This window comes from Pristiophorus japonicus, chromosome 1 (assembly GCF_044704955.1).
Source record: "Pristiophorus japonicus isolate sPriJap1 chromosome 1, sPriJap1.hap1, whole genome shotgun sequence".
Lineage (NCBI taxonomy): Eukaryota > Metazoa > Chordata > Chondrichthyes > Pristiophoridae > Pristiophorus > Pristiophorus japonicus.
This window is the reverse complement of record NC_091977.1, coordinates 392,500,837-392,521,903: the sequence shown is the minus strand read 5'-3', so window position 1 is coordinate 392,521,903 and position 21,067 is coordinate 392,500,837. Positions and strand designations below refer to the sequence as shown.

Below are 21,067 nucleotides of genomic sequence, written 5' to 3'. Positions count from 1 at the left end.
TTTATATGCTTCTATGAGATCCTCTCTCATTTTTCGAAATCCCATTGAATATAAGCCTAGTCGATCCGTCTTTCTTCATATGTCAGTCCTGTCATCCCAGGAATCAGTCTGGTGAACCTTCGTTGCGCTCCCTCAATAGCAAGAATGTCCTTCCTCAGATTAGGAGACCAAACTGTACACAATATTCAAGGTGTGACCTCACCAAGGTCCTGTACAACTGTAGTAAGACCTCCCTGCTCCTATACTCAAATCCTCTCGCTATGAAAGCCAACATGCCATTTGCTTTCTTTACTGCCTGCTGTACCTGCATGCCTACCTTCAATGATTGGTGTACCTTGACACCTAGGTCTCATTGCACCTCCCCTTTTACGAATCTGTCACCATTCAGATAATAATCTGCCGTTGTGTTTTTGCCAAAGTGGGTAACCTCACATTTATCCACATTATACTGAATCTGCCATGCATTTGCCCACTCACCTAACCTGTCCAAGTCACCCTGCAGCCTCTTAGCATCCTCTTTAAAGCTCACACTGCCACACAGCTTAGTGTCATCTACAAACTTGGAGATATTACATTCAATTCCTTTGTCTAAATAATTAACGTATATTGTAAATAGCTGGGGTCCCAGCACTGAGCCCTGCGGCACCCCACTAGTCACTGCCTGCCATTCTGAAAAGGACCCGTTTATTCCAACTTTTTGCTTCCTGTCTGCCAACCAGCTTGCTATCCACGTCAGTACATTACCTCCAATACCATGTGCTTTAATTTTGCACACTAATCCCTTGTGTGGGACCTTGTCAAAAGCCTTTTGAAAGTCTAAATACAACACATCCACTGGCTCCCCCTTATCCACTCTACTAGTTACATCCTCAAAAAATTCTAGAAGATTTGTCAAGCATGATTCCCCTTTCATAAATCCATGCTGACTTGGACCGATCCTATCACTGCTTTCCAAATGGGCTGTTATTACATCTTTAATAACTGATTCCAACATTTTTCCCACCACCGATATCAGGCTGACCGGTATATAATTCCCTGTTTTCTTTCTCCCTCCTTTTTTAAAAAGGGGGGTAACATTAGCTACCCTTCAGTCCATAGGAACTGATCCAGAGTCTATGAAATGTTGGAAAATGACTGTCAATGCATCCACTATTTCCAAGGCATCTTCTATTTCCTGAAGTACTCTGGGATACAGACCATCAGGCCCTGGGGATTTATCGGCCTTCAATCCCATCAATTTCCCCAACACAATTTCCCGACTAATAAGGATTTCCCTCAGTTCCTCCTCCTTACTAGACCCTCTGACCCCTTTTTATATCCGGAAGGTTGTTTGTGTCCTCCTTAGTGAATCCCGAACCAAAGTACTTGTTCAATTGGTCTGCCATTTCTTTTTTCCCCCATTATAAATTTGCCTGATTCTGACTATAAGGGACCCACATTTGTCTTCACTAATCTTTTTCTCTTTATGTATCTGCAGAAGCTTTTGCAGTCAGTTTTTATGTTCCCTGAAGCTTACTCTCATTCTATTTTCTCCCTCCTAATTAAATCCTTTGTCCTCCTCTGCTGAATTACAAATTTATCCCAGTCTTTCGGTTTGCTGCATTTTTTGCCCACTTTATATGCCTCTTCCTTGGATTTAACACGATCCTTAATTTCCCTTGTAAGCCAAGGTTGAGCCACCTTCCCCGTTTATTTTTACATCAGACAGGGATGTACAATTGTTGAAGTTCATCCATGTGATCCTTAAATGTCTGCCATTGCCTATCCACCGTCAACCCTTTAAGTATCATTCGCCAGTCTATCCTAGCCAATTCACATCTCATACCGTTGAAGTTACCTTTCTTTAAGTTCAGGACCCTAGTCTCTGAATTAACTATGTCACTCTCCATCTTAAAGAAGAAGTCTACCATATTATCGTCACTCTTCCCCAAGGGGCCTCGCACAACAAGATTGCTAATTAATCCTCTCTTATTACACAACACCCAGTCTAGGATGGCCAGCTCTCTAGTTGGTTCCTCAACATATTGCTCTAGAAAACCATCCCTTATACACTCCAGGAAATCCTCCTCCACCGTATTGCTACCAGTTTGTTTAGCCCAACCTATATGTAGATTAAAGTCACCCATGATAACTGCTATACCTTTATTGTACGCATCCCTAATTTCCTGTTGATGCTGTCCCCAACTGTTTGGTGGTCTGTACACAACTCCCACACTAATGTCCTTCCTTACTATTGCGTTAATCTCCTCTTTAACCAGTAACGCTACCCCACCTCATTTTCCTTTCAGTCTATCGTTCCTGAATATTGAATACCCTTGGATGTTGAGTTCCCAGCCTTGGTCACCCTGGAGCCATGTCACCGTAATCCCAATTATATCATATCCGTTAACAGCTATCTGCGCAGTTAATTCATCCACCTTATTACAAATGCTTCTCGCATTGAGATACAGAGCCTTCAGGCTTGTTTTTTTAAAAACTCTTTGTCCTTTTAGAATTATGTTGTAATGTGGCTCTTTTCGCTTTTGATTTTTCTGCCCTCCACTTCTACTTTTCTCCTTTATACCTTTTGCTTCTGACCCCATTTTACTTCCCCCTGCATAGGTTCCCACTCCCTTGCCCTATTAGTTTAAATCCTCCCCAACAGCACTAGCAAACACTCCCCCTAGGACATCGATTCCAGACCATAAACCCTCTGGCATTTACAAGAACTGAAATGGAGAGATAAGGTAATAATATAAGAACATAAGAAATAGGAACAGGAGTAGGCCATACAGCCCCTTGAGCCTGCTCCGCCATTCAATATCATGGCTGATCTGATCATGGACTCAGTTCCACTTCCCTGTCCACTCTCCATAACCCCTTATTGTTTAAGAAACTGTTTATTTCTGTCTTAAATTTATTCCATGTCCCAGCTTCCACAGCTCTGAGGCAGCGAATTCCACAGATTTACAACCCTCAGAAGAAATTTCTCCTCATCTCTGTTTTAAATGGGCGGTCCCTTATTCTAAGATCATGCCCTCTATAGTTCTAGTCTCCCCCATCAGCGGAAACATCCTCTCTGCATCCACCTCGTCAAGCCCCTTCATAATCTTATACGTTTCGATAAGATCACCTCTCATTCTTTTGAATTCCAATAAATAGAGGCACAACCTACTCAACCTTTCCTCATAAGTCAACCCCCTCCATCTCCGGAATCAACCTAGTGAACCTTCTCTAAACTGCCTCCAAAGCAAGTATATCCTTTCGCAAATATGGAAACCAAAACTGCACGCAGTATTCTAGGTGTAGCCTCACCAATACCTTGTATAACTGTAGCAAGACATCCCTGCTTTTATACTCCATCCCCTTTGCAATAAAGGGGAAGATAAACATTGGCCTTCCTGATCACTTGCTGTACCTGCATACTATCCTTTTGTGTTTCATGCACAAGTACCCCCAGGTCCCGCTGTACTACAGCACTTTGCAATCTTTCTCCATTTAAATAACTTTCTCATTCTGTGTCACCTATCCTCCAATTAATTACAGGCCTTCAAACAGAGCACCTTGTACGTTTTCCCAGACAGGCTGCTAGATGGAACTAGATGAATGTATTCCATGCAAAGCATAAAAATACAAAAAAAAAAAATCACACATTTTCACTATTTTGCATCTTTATCAAGCCAGTCAATCCCATATGACTATTAAGTCACTTTAGATAGGGGGAAAGGAAAAAAGACTGCAGAAAAAGGTAGCAGTAAGTTGAGGAATGCAGGGATGCAGAAATATTGGCACCTAATCTCACCAAGATCCGCTCTTCACCGCCGGTTCATTTACTAATAGGCAGAGGATACAGTACATAGATACATGCGTGCATACCTTCACCAGATCAATCCTGGTCTTCATTTTGGTTGAATAATGTACATTAACATAGGGTACATCAACAAAAGTAAACAGCTCCAAATTTTTTAAAATGTTCCAACTAATATCACTTAGTGAGTTTTCCATTTTACAAGATTATGCTAATTCTAGACTTAGAAACTGTACATTTTCAAGTCCACAATAATGGAGAAAAAGAATAACATACTAAAACAACGCAAAGGACATTTACATTCTCGAGTTTAAAAATATAAAACTCTTACTGTTGTGTAACATGCCAGGTAATGGGTTCGGTGTTCCGAGAGGTGGTGCAGAGACGCTTTCATTGCCAATTTGCAGAAGGTCTTGGAAGATCGTCTGTTTGTCAACTGGTATGCTGGCAGGTGCCGTCTTCGTGTCTGGGAAAAGCTGTTGTAACTGACTGTTCTGCAGGTCATCAAGAATTTCTTCTAAGTTATCCAAGTCACTGCTGATCTGCTGTCAACAACAAGGCCAATTACCACCCATCAATTTTGTGTTCAAGCCCAATCAGTGGATGTGTGATGAAACTAAGTACCATGGCCTATTTAAAAAAAATTATTCCCCCCAGTTCTCTCCTGAAGGTATGAATTTTTGTGGGGGTAAAATCCCATGGTCACCCTCCAGTATCTGTGACAATCTAGAGATTGTTAGATTATGAAGGGCGCTTTGGTCAAGCTTGAACCCATCATCCGCCAATGTCCACGTGCGCACGCGTGCAAACGCACACAGACACTCCAGCACGAGTGACCAGATAGGAAATAAAAACCCATGTTATTTATCCCCTCCATGGCCCAGGGAAACTCGAGCAATTGTATAATTCAGGCTGCGACTAGCAAACTCAACACAGACTGAGAGGGGGACTTTCAGATCTATCGGGCTTATTTGGTGCATTTATCCACCAAATCAGTGGAAGAGCTATCTAAGCTCTTATGTAAAGCATCTGTCTGTGAACTTCAATCCAAACAAGATGTATACCATCCTAAATCGAGAGCAAAGCTCTTATCGTGGTGTATAGACCTGGAGATGGGATAATATTGGATTTCCTATGAAAACAGTTCAGAAGCACATGGGGTATAATGACTATGCAAAACTCACCTTGCTACAGACCATTAAGGTTGTCTATATTTCGAGAATACTGCTTAGTATTGATGAGAATTTAGTAAATATGATATTTCAGTTCATTGCATCTTAGCACTTTCTAGGAATTCAGTTAAAAATAGATAGCCCTTAGTGAATTACATAGCAATAATCCAATCCTGAGGTTCAGACACCATAAATGTTTATTTCTCACGATTCAACACAATATACATCTTGATCAGATTAGTCCCTTTCAATTCATTGCCAGGCAACCAACACTGTTCGTAGTGTATAGTGAGTTTTGACTAGAATGATTTTTCTTAGATTTACAGTACAGTTTTCTGTTTCAACATGCTTAGTGCCTGATGAAATATTGTCTGATGAAATATTGTATATACTGAATTTATAATACTGGATGCAGATGTGCTAAACTTCTGACAAAGGACATGCAGTTATTATCGAGATATCGCTACAAGTTACAGGAAAATGCAATTGGTCGCATGCATTATACTTCAATATTTCAAATGTACATTTCCAGACAGGAAATGAGATAGTTGACAGTACAAGGCACTAGTTAAACTTAGCCATTTTGATGGGTTCATAAACCGAGAGCAATTTACAAAACACTAGGAGAGCCCCAACATTGTATTAAGTCAAGCTCACTGCCAGACATTATTGTTTATAACAGTTACAATTTTTAAAATAGTCAAACTGTGTACAGTGGAGATGGCATAGGACCAATGGATACCATGATAAACATCATCTCCTCACATCCATCAAGTAGAATATAGGAAAACATGGAGTTCATTATCTTCTTAGGCTGTCCCTCGTATCGAGGATGACTTGCTTCCACACCAAAAAGGGATGAGTTCACAGGTGTTTCAACGAGGGACCCGATATTCCAGGTCCCGAACTACATGTTGAAGGGTGGAAGATGCCTGTGCGTGGATTTTTTCCAACATGTGGTGGCCGTTGCACACCAGCCGCCACACGGGCGTCACAGAGCTAGGTCTTGGTCCAGTGGCAAGTATTAACCAAGACGACTGGAGACCAGCTCTGCTGCACGGACCGAGTGCGCAAACATATTGCAGTGTGGGCTGGCCCGTGCTGCCCCAGGACCCTTGCCTCTGCTGGGCCCCGAACTCACGCCTATCCTGGGCCCCGATCACTCGCCGCTCCTGCGCTCCGACCTTGCGCTCCTGCGCACGCTCCAATCAGCAACCTGGATTATGGTGACGTCCAATCCAGTTGCTCTCTTCACTGCCGTCGCCCTGCTGCACCAGCTCGCGCTGCTCCCTGAAGTGGTATGCCGCCAGTCTGCTCCCAGGGCCGTCACATGCACGTGTTTTATGGCCCCGACCTGCCGCTGATGGTCTCGTAGGCGAGCGGCCCTGGGAACAGCGTGGCGGCCACGACCTGCATGAGAACACCAGCAGCAGGTCGGGGCCAATTTGTGCACAGTAATCTCCCACAAATAAGTTAAATCACCACTTGTTTTAGTGGCTTTGGTTGAGGAATGTCAGCCTGGACACTAGGGCTAAACTTTCAAAAATGGCAGGGGAATTAAATTGATCAACGAGGAAACCCTATTATGTGGTGGTGATAACTATTCAGATGAAATATGGAATACCTTTAAAACATTCCATGCAAAAGGAAGCCACTTTTGCTGCTGGCAAAGGGCACATGACAAAACCAAGCCAAGATGGCTAACGGGTCATATGCATGAACTAATCAGAACTTGAGCAGAAATACTATTACAGATTCAAAGAAAACAACTTTCAAGGGAATAGGGATAGGTATTGTGCTCAGCTAAAAGTAACAAAAGCTGCTATCAGAGTGGCCAAAAGGTTGTGGGTAACTCTGGTTGGAAAAGTGAATTATAAAAATAAAAGATATGGGAGGAGTCAGAGGGCGATAAAGGACTGCTAAAGGATTCTTCAGGTCAGATTTAGGTAGACTCCTAGGACAGGGTGGAGGTTTTAAGTGCATCAATCTTTATTCCTGTATTCAGTTCTCATTAATACAATATGTAGTTGACACAAAAGTTGTTAATGTTAAAGTGAAGATTTAGATGAAGATTGAGCGGTTGGTCCAGATGGCATCTACCCAAAGAAATGCTCATATATTCAGACCAACCTGACAGAGAAGGGGATATGGACAAGAACATCATGTCATAGGAACCTGGTGGAATTCTTTGAGAAGGATACCAGGTTGATGGATGAAGGCATCCCGGTAGATATTGTATATTTGGACTTTTGATTAAGGTGTCTCACAATAGGTTGCTCTACAACAACAAGGTCTTTCCTCTCTTGACGGGGTACTGAAAGAAAATAAATCTTTGAGGAACTTTCAGCTGTAAGCAAATTGACAGGAATGAGCAAAAGAGGATCAGACAATATGTGTTTACTCCTTTTGAATGTTCCTTCCCTCAGTATTTGAACTATGTACATTACCATCACACTGGAAATTTCCAGTACTGATCACAAACTTTTCAGATCTGAATGAACCAAGAACATAACAGATTGTCATATTCTGTTGTTCAATAACAACTTGCCGTCTCAGCTCAAAATGGTTTCACGTTTAAATTTTTCTCTGCATACCAGTGTTTACACTTTTAATCTACTACTTTAGGGAATAGGGAATACAGGGACAATTTATAAAGTCAGTAACATTTTATTATTGTTCTCTGCTTTTTCAGAAGCCAGTTTCTGAACTCCCTCATATGCTTAAAAATGTGAAGAACCTCAGGACTAAACTCTCAAAGTAGCAAGCTCCCTCAAGTGTCGTCAAATTTTATGACAGAAAATTTCCAATTAGGCCACTTTAATCAAATATACTTCAGAAGTTTCAAGCCAAAGGGAAGAATTCAACTGCATTTATAAACCACTTGCATATGGTTTAGTCCATTTCACATCACAAACTATATAGAAAGTTTTTCTCTTTTTAGTTATTAATGTGATTTAACATTTAAGGCATTAATCAAGGTCTCATTCTTTGGAGATTATGGATTTACTTAGTGTGTATGCTCATCAGGTGGATGCAGAGCTTCATTGTTGGGGAGACACCTTCCTGGGATACCATGAACTAGGAAAGAGTGAGTGACATTCCCAGGGTGCATTGGAGAAAGAGCGACAACCAGGCCAGTACGGTAAATGTTTCCAGAGATGACAAGTTTACTTATTTTTTAAATTAATTATTCCCAAGTTGGCCATCTTATCCATGAATATCAATACAGTTCATGTTAATGAAGAACAAAATGTGTTTGTGTTTGAGATTGACAAACAGCATTCGTAAAGATTCTCCAGTGCTGCAAATAAATTAGTCTTTTTTCTGTTACAATATAATCACTTCAAATCATTTGCATTTTGAGAGATGTGTAATGACTCCACCTTTACTATGCATTAGTTGTACTCCCCACAGCAAATTAAAATGCTCAATATTTACAAAATTCAACAAGATTCCAAAAAAGACCTTCTATTTACTTTTCCTTCACAGAACAGGACCTACAAGATTTACTACCAGATCCCCATAGAACCCAGTTGGTAAAGCCAGCATACGACTAAGCCACACGGACTAGATGGGTCATGTTTGAGTCAAGTTCGTTGACCTCAGGCAGGGTGGTAGTGGGGCACTACAACGTGTGTGTATATATGGGCAGGACTGAACTCAACTATACTGTCAGACAGATTAAAGTTGGGGGAGTCACACCAAAAAAAAATGGCAAATTCTTCCCCCTACAAGCCAATAAACATCAAAATGGACGACAACCCTAGCAGTTATGACAAAATAACCTAGAAATCTTAAAGTCAATTTACATTAAAAAAAGCACAATTTCCATGTTAAAGACAAATTCATCTGAAGTTCCTAAAAAAATAATTGCAGGGTAGCTCCTGTACAAAAATGACAAGAGAAAAACCATTCAATAATTATTTGTTGCTTTATTTCAATTATTTGACAATACCGGATAGCAGTGAATTGAGCCCGGAGCTATGGAATATCCTGCTGAATCCCCCCCACCATCCCACATGCCACCTCCAGAGAACTTGGCTGTGTATAGTAGCAGTTTTCTTCTAGCAATTACAACCAGATTGAAACAATGCCAGATAGTAAGCATGCCTTGACATTCCTGAAATTAAATTTCAAAGCATATCATGAAGCTAATGGTTGCTTTCAGCCCCCTGTATATAGGCCATCATCACCATCAGCAGTCGAGACTACTCATTATATGGGCTGTACTAGATCTTTGGCTTGTCATGTAGAAGTCTATTACCAGAAGTATCATGTACTATAAAATGTGATGTGCAAAAACGAAGCTAGATACAAATCTAATTTGTGACCAACATAGACACTGTGCAATGTGTTATTAGTAATAGTTATAAAACAAAAACCACAGAATGCAAACTGCAACACTTAGCTTTAGAGAAATTATGAAATCTTTGTTTTGTTTATAACAAAATTTGGCTTAAAAACTGGCTGAATGAGGTGTTTTTTTAGGTCAGCCAGGAGACTTAACACTGCTGTTTGACCTTGTTTTCATTGCAGTTTGCAGAACTCCTGCAGATAAAAAAATCAAAATGAATGGAATAGAATTAGCATAGGGAGACTCAATGGGGTCTGGGAGTAATAGTGCTCTTTGAAAATTTGGTTTCTGGATAATTATGGCAAAGCAATTAAAAAAACTAAAATACTGAGGTACAAAAGCAGTGAAATATAACAACCTGAATTTATATAGTGCCTTTAACATAGGAAAACATTCCAAAGCGCTTCACAGGTGTAATCAGACAAAAATTGACACCAAGCCAAAGAACGATATATTAAAATGGGTAGCCTTGGCTTGGGTGTTAAAGAGTGAGTTGGAGTGGTTTAGGAAGGGAATTCCAGAGCTTAGGGCCTAAATGGCTGAAGGCACTGCCACTAATAGTATTAGGGAGGGGGGGGGGGGGGGGTGGGTGGGCTTAGTGTCAGAGTGGGAGAAGAGGAGGAATCTGGGGCTAAAAATTGGAGTAGGTCCAAAAAGGGGCGTGGGGATCGCAATGTGCCCACACCTGTTGAAAGTAGTGCAGGCTGCACACGAAATTCATGCTGCCTGCTAATTAACATAATAGATGTGTGCAGCCCAGTGATGAGAGCTCTGCTGAGTGGCTGAGCACTAAGCATGGGGTCCAAGTTCATAGGAACATCGGAACAGGAGTAGGCCATTCAGCCCCTCGAACCTGTTCCGTCATTCAATGAGATCATGGCTGATCTGCGACCTAACTCTATATACCCGCCTTTGGCCCATATCTCTCAATACCCTTGGTTAACAGAAAGCTATCAATCTCAGAATTAAAATTAACTGACAGTAGCAGCTAACCAGCAGGGGGGCAAGCATGGCTGCATATCCTGACCCAGTTGGAGGAGACTGTGCTTGACATTACTGGAGAGGCCTTCTCCAAAGCCGTGGCGATTGGCAAGCCTGAACCCATTGATGACGACAGTATGCTCATACTTAATCCTCCTTCTCACATCCCATAATCTCTGCTCACTTACAAGTGGCTGATAGAAAGATGTGCATTTATATAGTGCCTTTCACAACCACTGGGTGTTCCAAAGCACTTTACAGCCGATGAAGTACTTTTTGAAATGAAGTCACTGTTGTAATGTATTAAACGTGGCAGCCAATTTGTGCACAGCAAGCTCCCACAAACAATAATGTGACAATGACCAGATAATCTGTTTTCATGATGTTGATTGAGGTAACACTATTGGCCAGGACCCGGGGATAACTCCCCTGCTCTTCTTCGAAATAGTGCCATGGGATCTTTTACATCCACTTGAGAGAGCATCCACTTGGTTTAATGCCTCATCCAAAAGACAGTGCAGCACTCCCTCCGTACTGCACTGGAGTGTCAGCCTAATTTTTTGTGCTCGTGTCTCTGGAGTCGAACCCACAACCTTCTGACGCAGAGGCAAGAGTGCTACCAGCTGAGACACAGGGACACTGATGGTGTAAGCATACATAGCTTGCTTTCCCCCACTCCACCCACACAATCCTGCCCCTTGTGCCTTTCTTCTTTCAGATACCCAAGAACGCCAAGCTTCCCAGCCAGTGCAGGAAGAACGAGGAGGGTGATAGAGAAGAGATAGAAACATAGAAAATAGGTGCAGGAGCAGGCCATTCAGCCCTTTTAGCCTGCACCGCCATTCAATGAGTTCATGGCTGAACATGAAACTTCAGTACCCCCTTCCTGCTTTCTCGCCATACCCCTTGATCCCCCTAGTAGTAAGGACTTCATCTAACTCCCTTTTGAATATATTTAGTGAATTGGCCTCAACTACTTTCTGTGGTAGAGAATTCCACAGGTTCACCACTCTCTGGGTGAAGAAGTTTCTCCTCATCTCGGTCCTAAATGGCTTACCCCTTATCCTCAGGCTGTGACCCTTGGTTCTGGAATTCCCCAACATTGGGAACATTCTTCCTGCATCTAACCTGTCTAAACCCGTCAGAATTTTAAACGTTTCCATGAGGTCCCCTCTCATTCTTCTGAACTCCAGTGAATACAAGCCCAGTTGATTCAGTCTTTCTTGATATGTCAGTCCTGCCATCCCAGGAATCAGTCTGGTGAATCTTCGCTGCACTCCCTCAATAGCAAGAATATCCTTCCTCAAGTTAGGAGACCAAAACTGTACACAATACTCCAGGTGTGGCCTCACCAAGGCCCTGTACAACTGCAGCAACACCTCCCTGCCCCTGTACTCAAATCCCCTCGCTATGAAGGCCAACATGCCATTTGCTTTCTTAACCGCCTGCTGTACCTGCATGCTAACCTTCAATGACTGATTGAAGGTAATAGAGGTGGAATCTGCACATGGTGAGTCACAGAGCACGAGTGGCCTGCAGCCAGGACCGGGGGGGGGGGGGGGGGAGAAAAGGGTAGCGCAGGTGGCAGCTCCCTGGGTGGCAAGGACTCCGATGAGGCTGTCTTCAGAAGAAGCGTGATGGGTATGCACACAGAAAAGCTTGGTGCATTGGCCTGCTGGAGAGACTGTTGTCACTGTCCTGGAGGAGTCCGGCTCCAAACTTCCACAGGGCTTTGCGCAGAGCTTGGAGCCCATGATTTCCAGGATGAAACTGATGGGCAATTCCATAAGAGCACTTGTGGATCTAACTGCAGTGTATTTGCTTAAGAATTCATAGCTACACATTTGTTGTAAAGAACTAGCTGGTTTATTAGCAAAGGTTTATCTAACTGAATACTACCAGTTCATGCACCAGGCTCACAACTGCACACTTCATCGTGGAGAACCTGAATGCAACTGACTGTGGTTTTATTGAGTCTTGCGAACATCACGTGACTGGCTAAGCCGCTCACAGTGCAACAGCTCCACAAGCTTGTGAGCATGCTCACAGGTGCGTACATTACACCACTCATGATGTAGGGTCTCATACGAGATGTCTCGGCTTCCATTGCAGCACAAGCAGAAGCGGCCAATGTCTGAATGCTGCAGTGGAAACTCAAGATTTCTGCCAATCAACCTCAGACTGCTGCCATCATGGATGACAGTGTTCGTACTTCCACCAATGCCACACCACCAGTGCCCAAACTGCTGCCACCCATGCCGAGGTGGTGCAGTCTACAACCGTGCCTTCTAAGCCAAAAGCTTCTTGAAGTCGTGCTGAACGCCATCTGCAGTCTCCCCCACAGAAAGTCTGCAGCCTTCCACCAGCCATGGATTGAGGATGTAACGAACAAGGTGGATAAAGGGGAACCAGTGGATGTGGTGTATTTGGACTTCCAGAAGGCATTTGACAAGGTGCCACATAAAAGATTACTGCACAAGATAAAAGTTCATGGGGTTGGGGGTAATATATTAGTATGGATAGAAGATTGGCTAACTAACAGAAAACAGAGAGTCGGGATAAATGGCTCATTCTCTGGTTGGCAACCAGTAACTAGTGGGGTGCCGCAGGGATCAGTGCTGGGACCCCAACTATTTACAATTTATATTAACGACTTGGAAGAAGGGACTGAGTGTAACGTAGCCAAGTTTGCTGATGATACAAAGATGGGAGGAAAAGCAATGTGTGAGGATGACACAAAAAATCTGCAAAAAGACAGGCTAAGTGAGTGGGCGAAAATTGGATAGATGGAGTATAATGTTGGAAAGTGTGAGGTAATGCACTTTGGCAGAAAAAAAAATCAAAGAGCAAGTTAATTATTTAAATGGAGAAAGATTGCAAAGTGATGCAGTACAGCAGGACCTGGGGGTACTTGTGCATGAAACACAAAGGGATAGTATGCAGGTACAGCAAGTGATCAGGAAGGCCTATGGAATCTTGGCCTTTATTGCAAAGAGGATGGAGTATAAAAGCAGGGAAGTCTTACTACAGCTATATAAGGTATTGGCGAGGCCACACCTGGAATACTGCGCGCAGTTTTGGTTTCCATATTTACGAAAGGATATACTTGTTTGGGAGGCAGTTCAGAGAAGGTTCACTAGGTTGATTCCAGAGATGAGGGGGATGACTTATGAGGAAAGGTTGAGTAGGTTGGGCCTCTACTCATTGGAATTCAGAAGAATGAGAGGTGATCTTATCGAAACATATAAGATTATGAAGGGGCTTGACAAGGTGGATGCAGAGAGGATGTTTCCACTGATGGATGATCTTAGAATAAGGGGCCGCCCATTTAAAACAAAGATGAGGAGAAATTTCTTCTCTGAGGGTTGTAAATCTGTGGAATTCGCTGCCTCAGAGAGCTGTGGAAGCTGGGACATTGAATAAATTTAAGACAGAAAGAGACAGTTTCTTAAACGATAAGGGGATAAGGGAAGTGGACAGGGAAGTGGAGCCGAGTTCATGATCAGATCAGCCATGATCTTATTGAATGGCGGAGCAGGCTCAAGGGGTCGTATGGCCTACTCCTGCTCCTATTTATTATGTACTTATGCTGCAACCACTAGAGTAGCACTTCATAGCAGCACTAGGACAGGCACTAAGGGAATGCACAAGGGTGAATAGTTGACTTTGTTATATAGGGCCCAAGTTTCCACATGATAAAAAACAGGCGCCCCTCCGAGCTGGGCGCCCGTTTTTCGCGCCTAAAACGGCGGCGGAAAAAAAACGAGCAATTCTGGAGCGTTCTGCAGCTCCTTGTCTGCTTGGGGCGGAGCCTACACTCGCGCCGATTTTGTAAGTGGGAGGGGGCGAGTACTATTTAAATGAGTTTTTTTCCTGCCAGCAACGCTGTACGTGTGCGTTGGAGTGTTCGCGCATGCTCAGTGTGAAAAAAACATTGGCACTCGGCCATTTTTGTAGTTCTTTGTAGCTGTTTAATTTTTGAACATTTTTTAATAAAAGTACATTGCCATCAGCAGAGGCTTCTTGTAGCAGTGAGAAGGCTGCAGGAAGCCTCAGAAAGTTGAGGCAGCCGTTTCCCGACGACCTCCCCCTTTTGCCGTCGGGAAATGGCTCCTCAATTTCTGAGGCTTCCTGCAGCCTTCTCTCTTTTCCGCCAGCCGTCTGGAACGGCTCCATTCCCTTCCCGCCCCCCCCCCCCCCCCCGCATTCGGTCGGCTCCCTCCCTCCCCCCCGCGTTCGTCGGCTCCCTTCCCCCCCCCCCCGCGCGTTCGGTCGGCTCCTTCCTTCCGCCCCCCTGCCCGGTCGGCTCCCTCCTCCCCCCCGCCTGCGTTCGGTCGGCTCCCTCGTTTTGTGATGCTTGCTGCACCATTCTTCCTGGCTAAAGCACTTTCACACAGGTAGGAAGATGGTTTATTTAATCTTTTCTTTGCTTATAAATGTTTATTCAGGTTGGATTTATTTGTATAATATTTGTAGAAGTATAAATAAGGATTTATTGTAGAATTTAATGACTTCCCTTCCCCCCTCCTCGTTCTGGACGCCTGATTTGTAACCTGCGCCTGATTTTTTAATGTGTAGAACAGGTTTTTTCAGTTCTACAAAAATCTTCACTTGCTCCATTCTACTTTAGTTTGGAGTACATTTTCACTGTGGAAACTTTCAAATCAGGCGTCAGTGGCCGGACATGCCCCCTTTTGAAGAAAAAATTCTGTTCCAAAGTAGAACTGTTCTACCTGACTAGAACTGCAGAAAAAAAAAAGTGGAGAATTGCAAATTCTAAGATAGTCCGTTCTCCACCAGTTGCTCCTAAAAATCAGGCGCAAATCATGTGGAAACTTGGGCCCATTGTATTGGATTGAATCATTTATAAATTCGTTTTGGAATGTTTCTTTTGTGGCGGCTTTCATTTCAGCATTGTGACCAAGTGGATGCTGTGATGTTCTGTGACAGAGGGATGGCAAGGCGGGGAAGTGTTGAGCAGTGGGGATCTGGGGTTTCATTCAGAGGAAATGGAGTATGATGGGCTCACGGATAGCCCATCCGAAACATGCATTTGCAGGTTACCTCCTCCTTTCCTCTTACTTCTACTGAGGTGGTTGTGGAACCCGTGGTGGTAAGGGCTGCACCTTCATTATGGCCAACTTGTGGAGGATACAGCAGACCATCACAAGTTGGGATACCCGCTTCGACGAATACTGGAGGGCTTCTCCTAAGCGCTCAAGGCAGCGGAACCATTGCTTCAGATTGTCTGCTCGATGACGTTCCCTGTGGCAGCAGGTTGTATACAAGTGGTGGGGTTGCGAAGGAGAGTCAGCAGCCAGGTGTAGAATGGATAGCCCTCGTCACCTAGCAGCCACCCTCGGGTTCAACGTGGTGATTGGAAGATTGCTGGTACAGTGGACTGGACAAAGGCATCATGACCTCTGCCAGGATACCGGGCATTCACAATCACGATGTGCACACCAACTGCATATTGAGTGAGTGGTACTCTTTGCAGTTATGGAACATCTCACCAAAACCACATTTATGCAGTCAATGGTGCCCCGCACCATGAGGAAGCCCAATATCCTGGCAAAGCCATGGTCATGCTCATCCTGCTTCTCTGTTTAGAGAGAAGACAATAAAGCATCCTCTCCTAGGAGTAGGGGTGCGGGACGCCAGTGACTGCATAAATGTGGCTTTCGTGAGATGTTCCACAACTGCAAAGGGTACCACTCATTCAATATGCAGTTGGTGTAGATGGCGGACAGTGAGATATTAGCTACAACGCCTGTTCCAGCCTGGAAGGATCCTCTGGCAAAAAGATTGAGGGCCATGGTCACCTTGAGGACCACCGGCAGCGCCATTGTCTCCCTGGAGAGAGGCTGCAAGTCTGGTTGCAGGAGGTGGTAGAGTTGTGTGTCTACCTCCTCGGTGAGGTGGAGCCTCCTAATACAGGTACACTGCTCCTGGCTTAGGTGCTCTTTGAAGATCCTAGGTGGGTAAGGCCTTCTGCTGAGAGCCTCATCCCCCTCCTTCTCTTGCCCCTGTGAGCAGCTTATCTTCTTTGCTGCCTCTGCTCCATCTCCCGGTCATGTTGCAGCGCGAGGGAGACTACAACATGACTGGGCGCAAGTGGTGTACTCCGAGTACTTCCAGTAGCAGCCAGTGCCAAAGTCCAGCAGCACTTCCTGCACACTAACAACTTTTTAAATCACTTACAGCAACCCAGTACTCCCATAAGCTGTACAAGAGCCAATAGAAAAGCAATAATCAACTTACCTGCAAGTTGAATGTATGCCTTTAAGTAGCGTTGCTGGGTATCCTTCGTACAGCTAAGAGAGCGTTGAATGGAGCGGAGCGATGATGTTGAAAAATGGCATGTCATGCATCAAATCAGCTTTACACGCTGACTGACGCCATTATCTGCCTACTCTGTTATCACCTTCACCAAGCTGGGCCATGCCGGAAGGGAGCGGATGCAAGGCACATGTCATTAATAAAAATGGCCAGAACTATTGGCGCTATGGTAGAATACTAGAATCAGAATGGTTACAGCACAGAGGGCGGCCATTCGGCCTGTCGAGCCTGTGCCGGATCTCTGCAAGAGCATTTCAGCCAGTCCCACTCCCCTGCCCTTTTCCTGTAGCCCTGCAAATTTTTTTCTCAGGTACTTACGTAATTCCCTTTTTAAAGCCAGGATTGAATCTTCCTCCACCACCTTTTCAGGCAGTGCATTCCAGATCCTAACCACTCGCTGCATAATAAAAATTCTCATGTCACCTTTGGCCACTCACCTTAAATCTGTGTCCTCTGGTTCTCGACCCCTCTGCCAATGGGAACAGTTTCTCTCTATCTACTCTGTCTAGACCCTTCATGATTTTGAACACCTCTACCAAATCTCTTCTCAAACTTCTCTGCTCTAAGCAGAACCACCCCATGTAACTGAAGTCCCTCATCCCTGGAACCATTCTTGTAAATCTTTTCTGCACCCTCTCTAAAGCCTTTACATCCTTCCTAAAGAGCAGTGCTGTAAGAAATCTTTAAACCCAAAGAAATAGCGAATTATAAAAGAAATATTGATTTTATAAAATAAATACTTGTGCCAGCTCGACAGAGAGCTAAGGCCACAGCAAGACAAGACAGAAAAACAGGCCTTCAAGGCCTAGCTATGGCGATAAAGGATTTAGCAAGGAGCCTTAAAGATAAACAAGCTGTCTCTTGAAAGGGCAACAAGACATTCAGACAGAGATAAGGAAGAAAATGACCTGATAAGTACACTTTCCCCTACAACTGAACTATAGATGGTAAAAGATGATTGACACCAGGTATCCACCAGCCCATCAAAATAAAATACAATAATGGGTGACCCAAAAGGGGAAAATAGGCAGTTAGGGGCAGAGGCTTCTGAGATGGATGTATGCTAGCTAACGGCCTAACACTTCCTACAGCTCGAGGAACAACCCAACAGAGGTGATCGCTGCTGCAGGGATCCACCAATCAGAGACCACTGCTCTGCCTCACCGTGCGTCTGTCTGTCTGTGCGAACCGTTTCGCTCCGCGTAGACCACTGTCACGGGTTGTATGTCGATACCTATCTTAACCGTATATAGTATCTGATTATGCTTTAAAACTGTAGCTCTTTAATAAACTACCGTACAAATCCTAAGGGTATGTGTGAGACCTGTGTCTCCAAATCTGGGCACCGTAAGATTAAGATCAAACACTCCAGTTGTGGCCAAACCAATGTTTTATAAAAATTCATGATAACTTCTTTGCTTTTGTACTCTATGCCTCTATGTCGAGGATCCTGTATGCTTTTCTTAAAAAAATTGCTTTCTCAACCTGTCCTGCCACCTTCAACGATTTGTGCACATATTCCCCCACGTCTTTCTGTTCATGCACCCCTTTTAGAATTGTACCATTTAGTCTATATTGCCTCTCCTTCCTACCAAAATGTATCACTTTTCACCTTTCTGCATTAAACTTCATCTGCCACGTGTCCACCCTTTCCACTAGCCTGTCTATGTCCTTCTTGAAGTCTATCCCGATCCTCCTTACTGTTCACTATGCTTCCAAGGTTTGTGTGTCATTTGAAATAGTGCCCTGTACACCCAAGTGTAAATCATTCATATACATGAAGAAAAGCAGTGGTTCTAGTACCAATCCATAGGTAAAACCACTGTATCCCTTCCTCCTGTCTGAAAAACAACCGTTAACCACTACTCTCTGTTTCCTGTCATTTAGCCAATTTCGTATCCAAGCTGCCACTGTCCCTTTTATGTGGCATTTGCCTCTGAGCCAGAAGGGTGTGGGTTCAAGTACCTCTCCAGGACCTTGAGCAGGTCTTCTGGATGAGACATTAAATCGAGGTCCCGTCTGATCTCTCAAATGAACGTAAAAGATCCCATGGCACTATTTTGAAGAGCAGGGGAGTTATCCCCGGTGTCCTGGCCAATATTTATCCCTCAATCAACACAACAAAAAAACCCAGATTATCTGGTCATTATTACATTGCTGTTTGTGGGAGCTTGCTTGTGCACAAATTGACTGCCACGTTTCCTACATTATACTCCAAAAGTACTTCATTGGTGTAAAGTGCTTTGAGATGTCCAGTGGTGGTGAAAGGCGCTATATAAATCCAAGTCATTCTTTCTTTCATCAAATTACTTTTGGAAGACCATGTACACTGCCCTCATCAACCCTCTCCGTTACCTCATCAAAAAACGAAATCAAGTTGGTTAAACACGATTTGCCTTTAACAAATCCTTGCTGGTTTTCCTTAATGAATCCATACTTGTCCAAGTAACTTAATTTTGTCACGGAGTAGCACTTCGAAAAGCTTCCCCACCATCAAATTTAAGTTAACTGGCCTGTAGTTGCTGGGTTTATCCTTGCACCCTTTTTTGAACAAGGGTGCAACATTTGCAATTCTCCAGTCCTCTGGCACCAGCCCCATATCCAAGGAGGATTGGAAGAGCATGGTCAGTATCTCTGCAATTTCCACCTTTACTTCCCTCAGCATCCTAGGATGTTTTAAGTACAGCCAGCCTTTCTAGTACCTCCTCTATCAATTTTTGGCCCATCCAATACCTCAACTACCTCCTCTTTTGCAGTATCTTCTTCCTTGGTAAGGACAGATGCAAATACACATTTTGTACCTCAGTCATGCCCTCTGCTTCCTTGCGTAGATCTCCTTTTTGGTCCCTAATCGATCCCATTCCTCCTCTTACTACCCGTTCACTATTTATATGTCTATCGAAGATATAGAAGAGAGTACGGGGGGGGGGGGGGGGAAGGAGGAGAGACAGACAGACAGAGCGAGCGCGAGCGCCAGAGAGAGCGCGAGAGACAGACAGAGAGAGACAGACAGAGAGAGACAGACAGAGAGAGACAGAGACAGAGCGCGCGAGAGAGACAGAGAGAGCAGAGCGCGAGAAACAGAGAGAGAGAGCGCGCGAGAGAGAGAAAGAGAGAGAGAGAGAGACACACAGAGCGCGAGAGAGAGACAGACAGACAGACAGAGAGCACGAAGGAGAGAGAGAGACAGCGCGAGCAAGCGACAGACAGAGCGAGCGCGCGAGCGACAGACAGAGCGCGCGAGGGGGAGGGAGCCAGAGAGGGAGGGAGCCAGAGAGGGAGGGAGCCAGAGAGGGAGGGAGCCAGAGAGGGAGGGAGCCAGAGAGGGAGGGGGGTTGGGGGGGGAAAAGAGAGGGAGAGCACGAGGGGGAGGGGGGGGAAGAGAGAGCGAGCGAGGGGGGGAAGGGGGAAGAGAGCGAGCGAGGGGGGGAAGGGGGAAGTGAGCGAGCGAGGGGGGAGGGGGAGAAGTGAGCAAGGGGGGGGGGGAGAAGTGAGCAGGGGGGGGGAAGAGAGTGAGCGAGGGAGGGGGGAAGGAAGAGAGTGAGCGGGGGGGGGGGAAAAGGAAGAGAGTGAGCGAGGGGGGGGGGAAGGAAGAGAGTGAGCGAGGGGGGGGGAAGGAAGAGAGTGAGCGAGGGGGGGGGAAGGAAGAGAGTGAGCGAGGGGGGGGGGGAGGAAGAGAGTGAGCGAGGGGGGGGGGGAGGAAGAGAGTGAGCGAGGGGGGGGGGGAAGGAAGAGAGTGAGCGAGGGGGGGGGGAAGGAAGAGAGTGAGCGAGGGGGGGGGGAAGGAAGAGTGAGCGAGGGGGGGGGGAAGGAAGAGAGTGAGCGAGGGGGGGGGGAAGGAAGAGAGTGAGCGAGGGGGGGGGGAAAGGAAGAGAGTGAGCGAGGGGGGGGGGGAAAGGAAGAGAGTGAGCGAGGGGGGGGGGAAAGGAAGAGAGTGAGCGAGGGGGGGGGGAAAGGAAGAGAGTGAGCGAGGGGGGGGGGGGGGAAGGAAGAGAGTGAGCGAGGGGGGGGGGAAGGAAGAGAGTGAGCGAGGGGGGGAAGGAAGAGAGTGAGGGGGGGGGGGAAGGAAGAGAGTGAGCGAGGGGGGGGGGGGAAGGAAGAGAGTGAGCGAGGGGGGGGGGGAAGGAAGAGAGTGAGCGAGGGGGGGGGGGAAAGGAAGAGAGTGAGCGAGGGGGGGGGGAAAGGAAGAGAGTGAGCGAGGGGGGGGGAAGGAAGAGAGTGAGCGAGGGGGGGGGGAAGGAAGAGAGTGAGCGAGGGGGGGGGGAAGGAAGAGAGTGAGCGAGGGGGGGGGGGAAGGAAGAGAGTGAGCGAGGAGGGGGGGGGAAAGGAAGAGAGTGAGCGAGGAGGGGGGGGGGAAGGAAGAGAGTGAGCGAGGGGGGGGGGGGAAGGAAGAGAGTGAGCGAGGGGGGGGGGGGGAAAGGAAGAGAGTGAGCG

The 21,067-nt window shown here is 45.5% G+C and overlaps 1 protein-coding gene across 9 annotated transcripts in view; it reads right to left on the bottom strand.

Annotated features, from left to right (window-relative positions):
- The window catches only part of ncoa2 (nuclear receptor coactivator 2), a 418,174-nt gene that overhangs the window by 76,126 nt on the left and 320,981 nt on the right, over positions 1-21,067 (bottom strand). For 6 of the 9 annotated variants that reach the window (XM_070891258.1, XM_070891269.1, XM_070891263.1 and 3 more), the window contains one exon: positions 4,119-4,332. In XM_070891258.1, coding sequence (XP_070747359.1) covers positions 4,119-4,332 — 214 coding nt within the window. The remainder of the gene's footprint in view (positions 1-4,118; positions 4,333-21,067) is intronic. The other 3 variants (XM_070891261.1, XM_070891279.1, XM_070891262.1) reach the window with 2 other exon arrangements.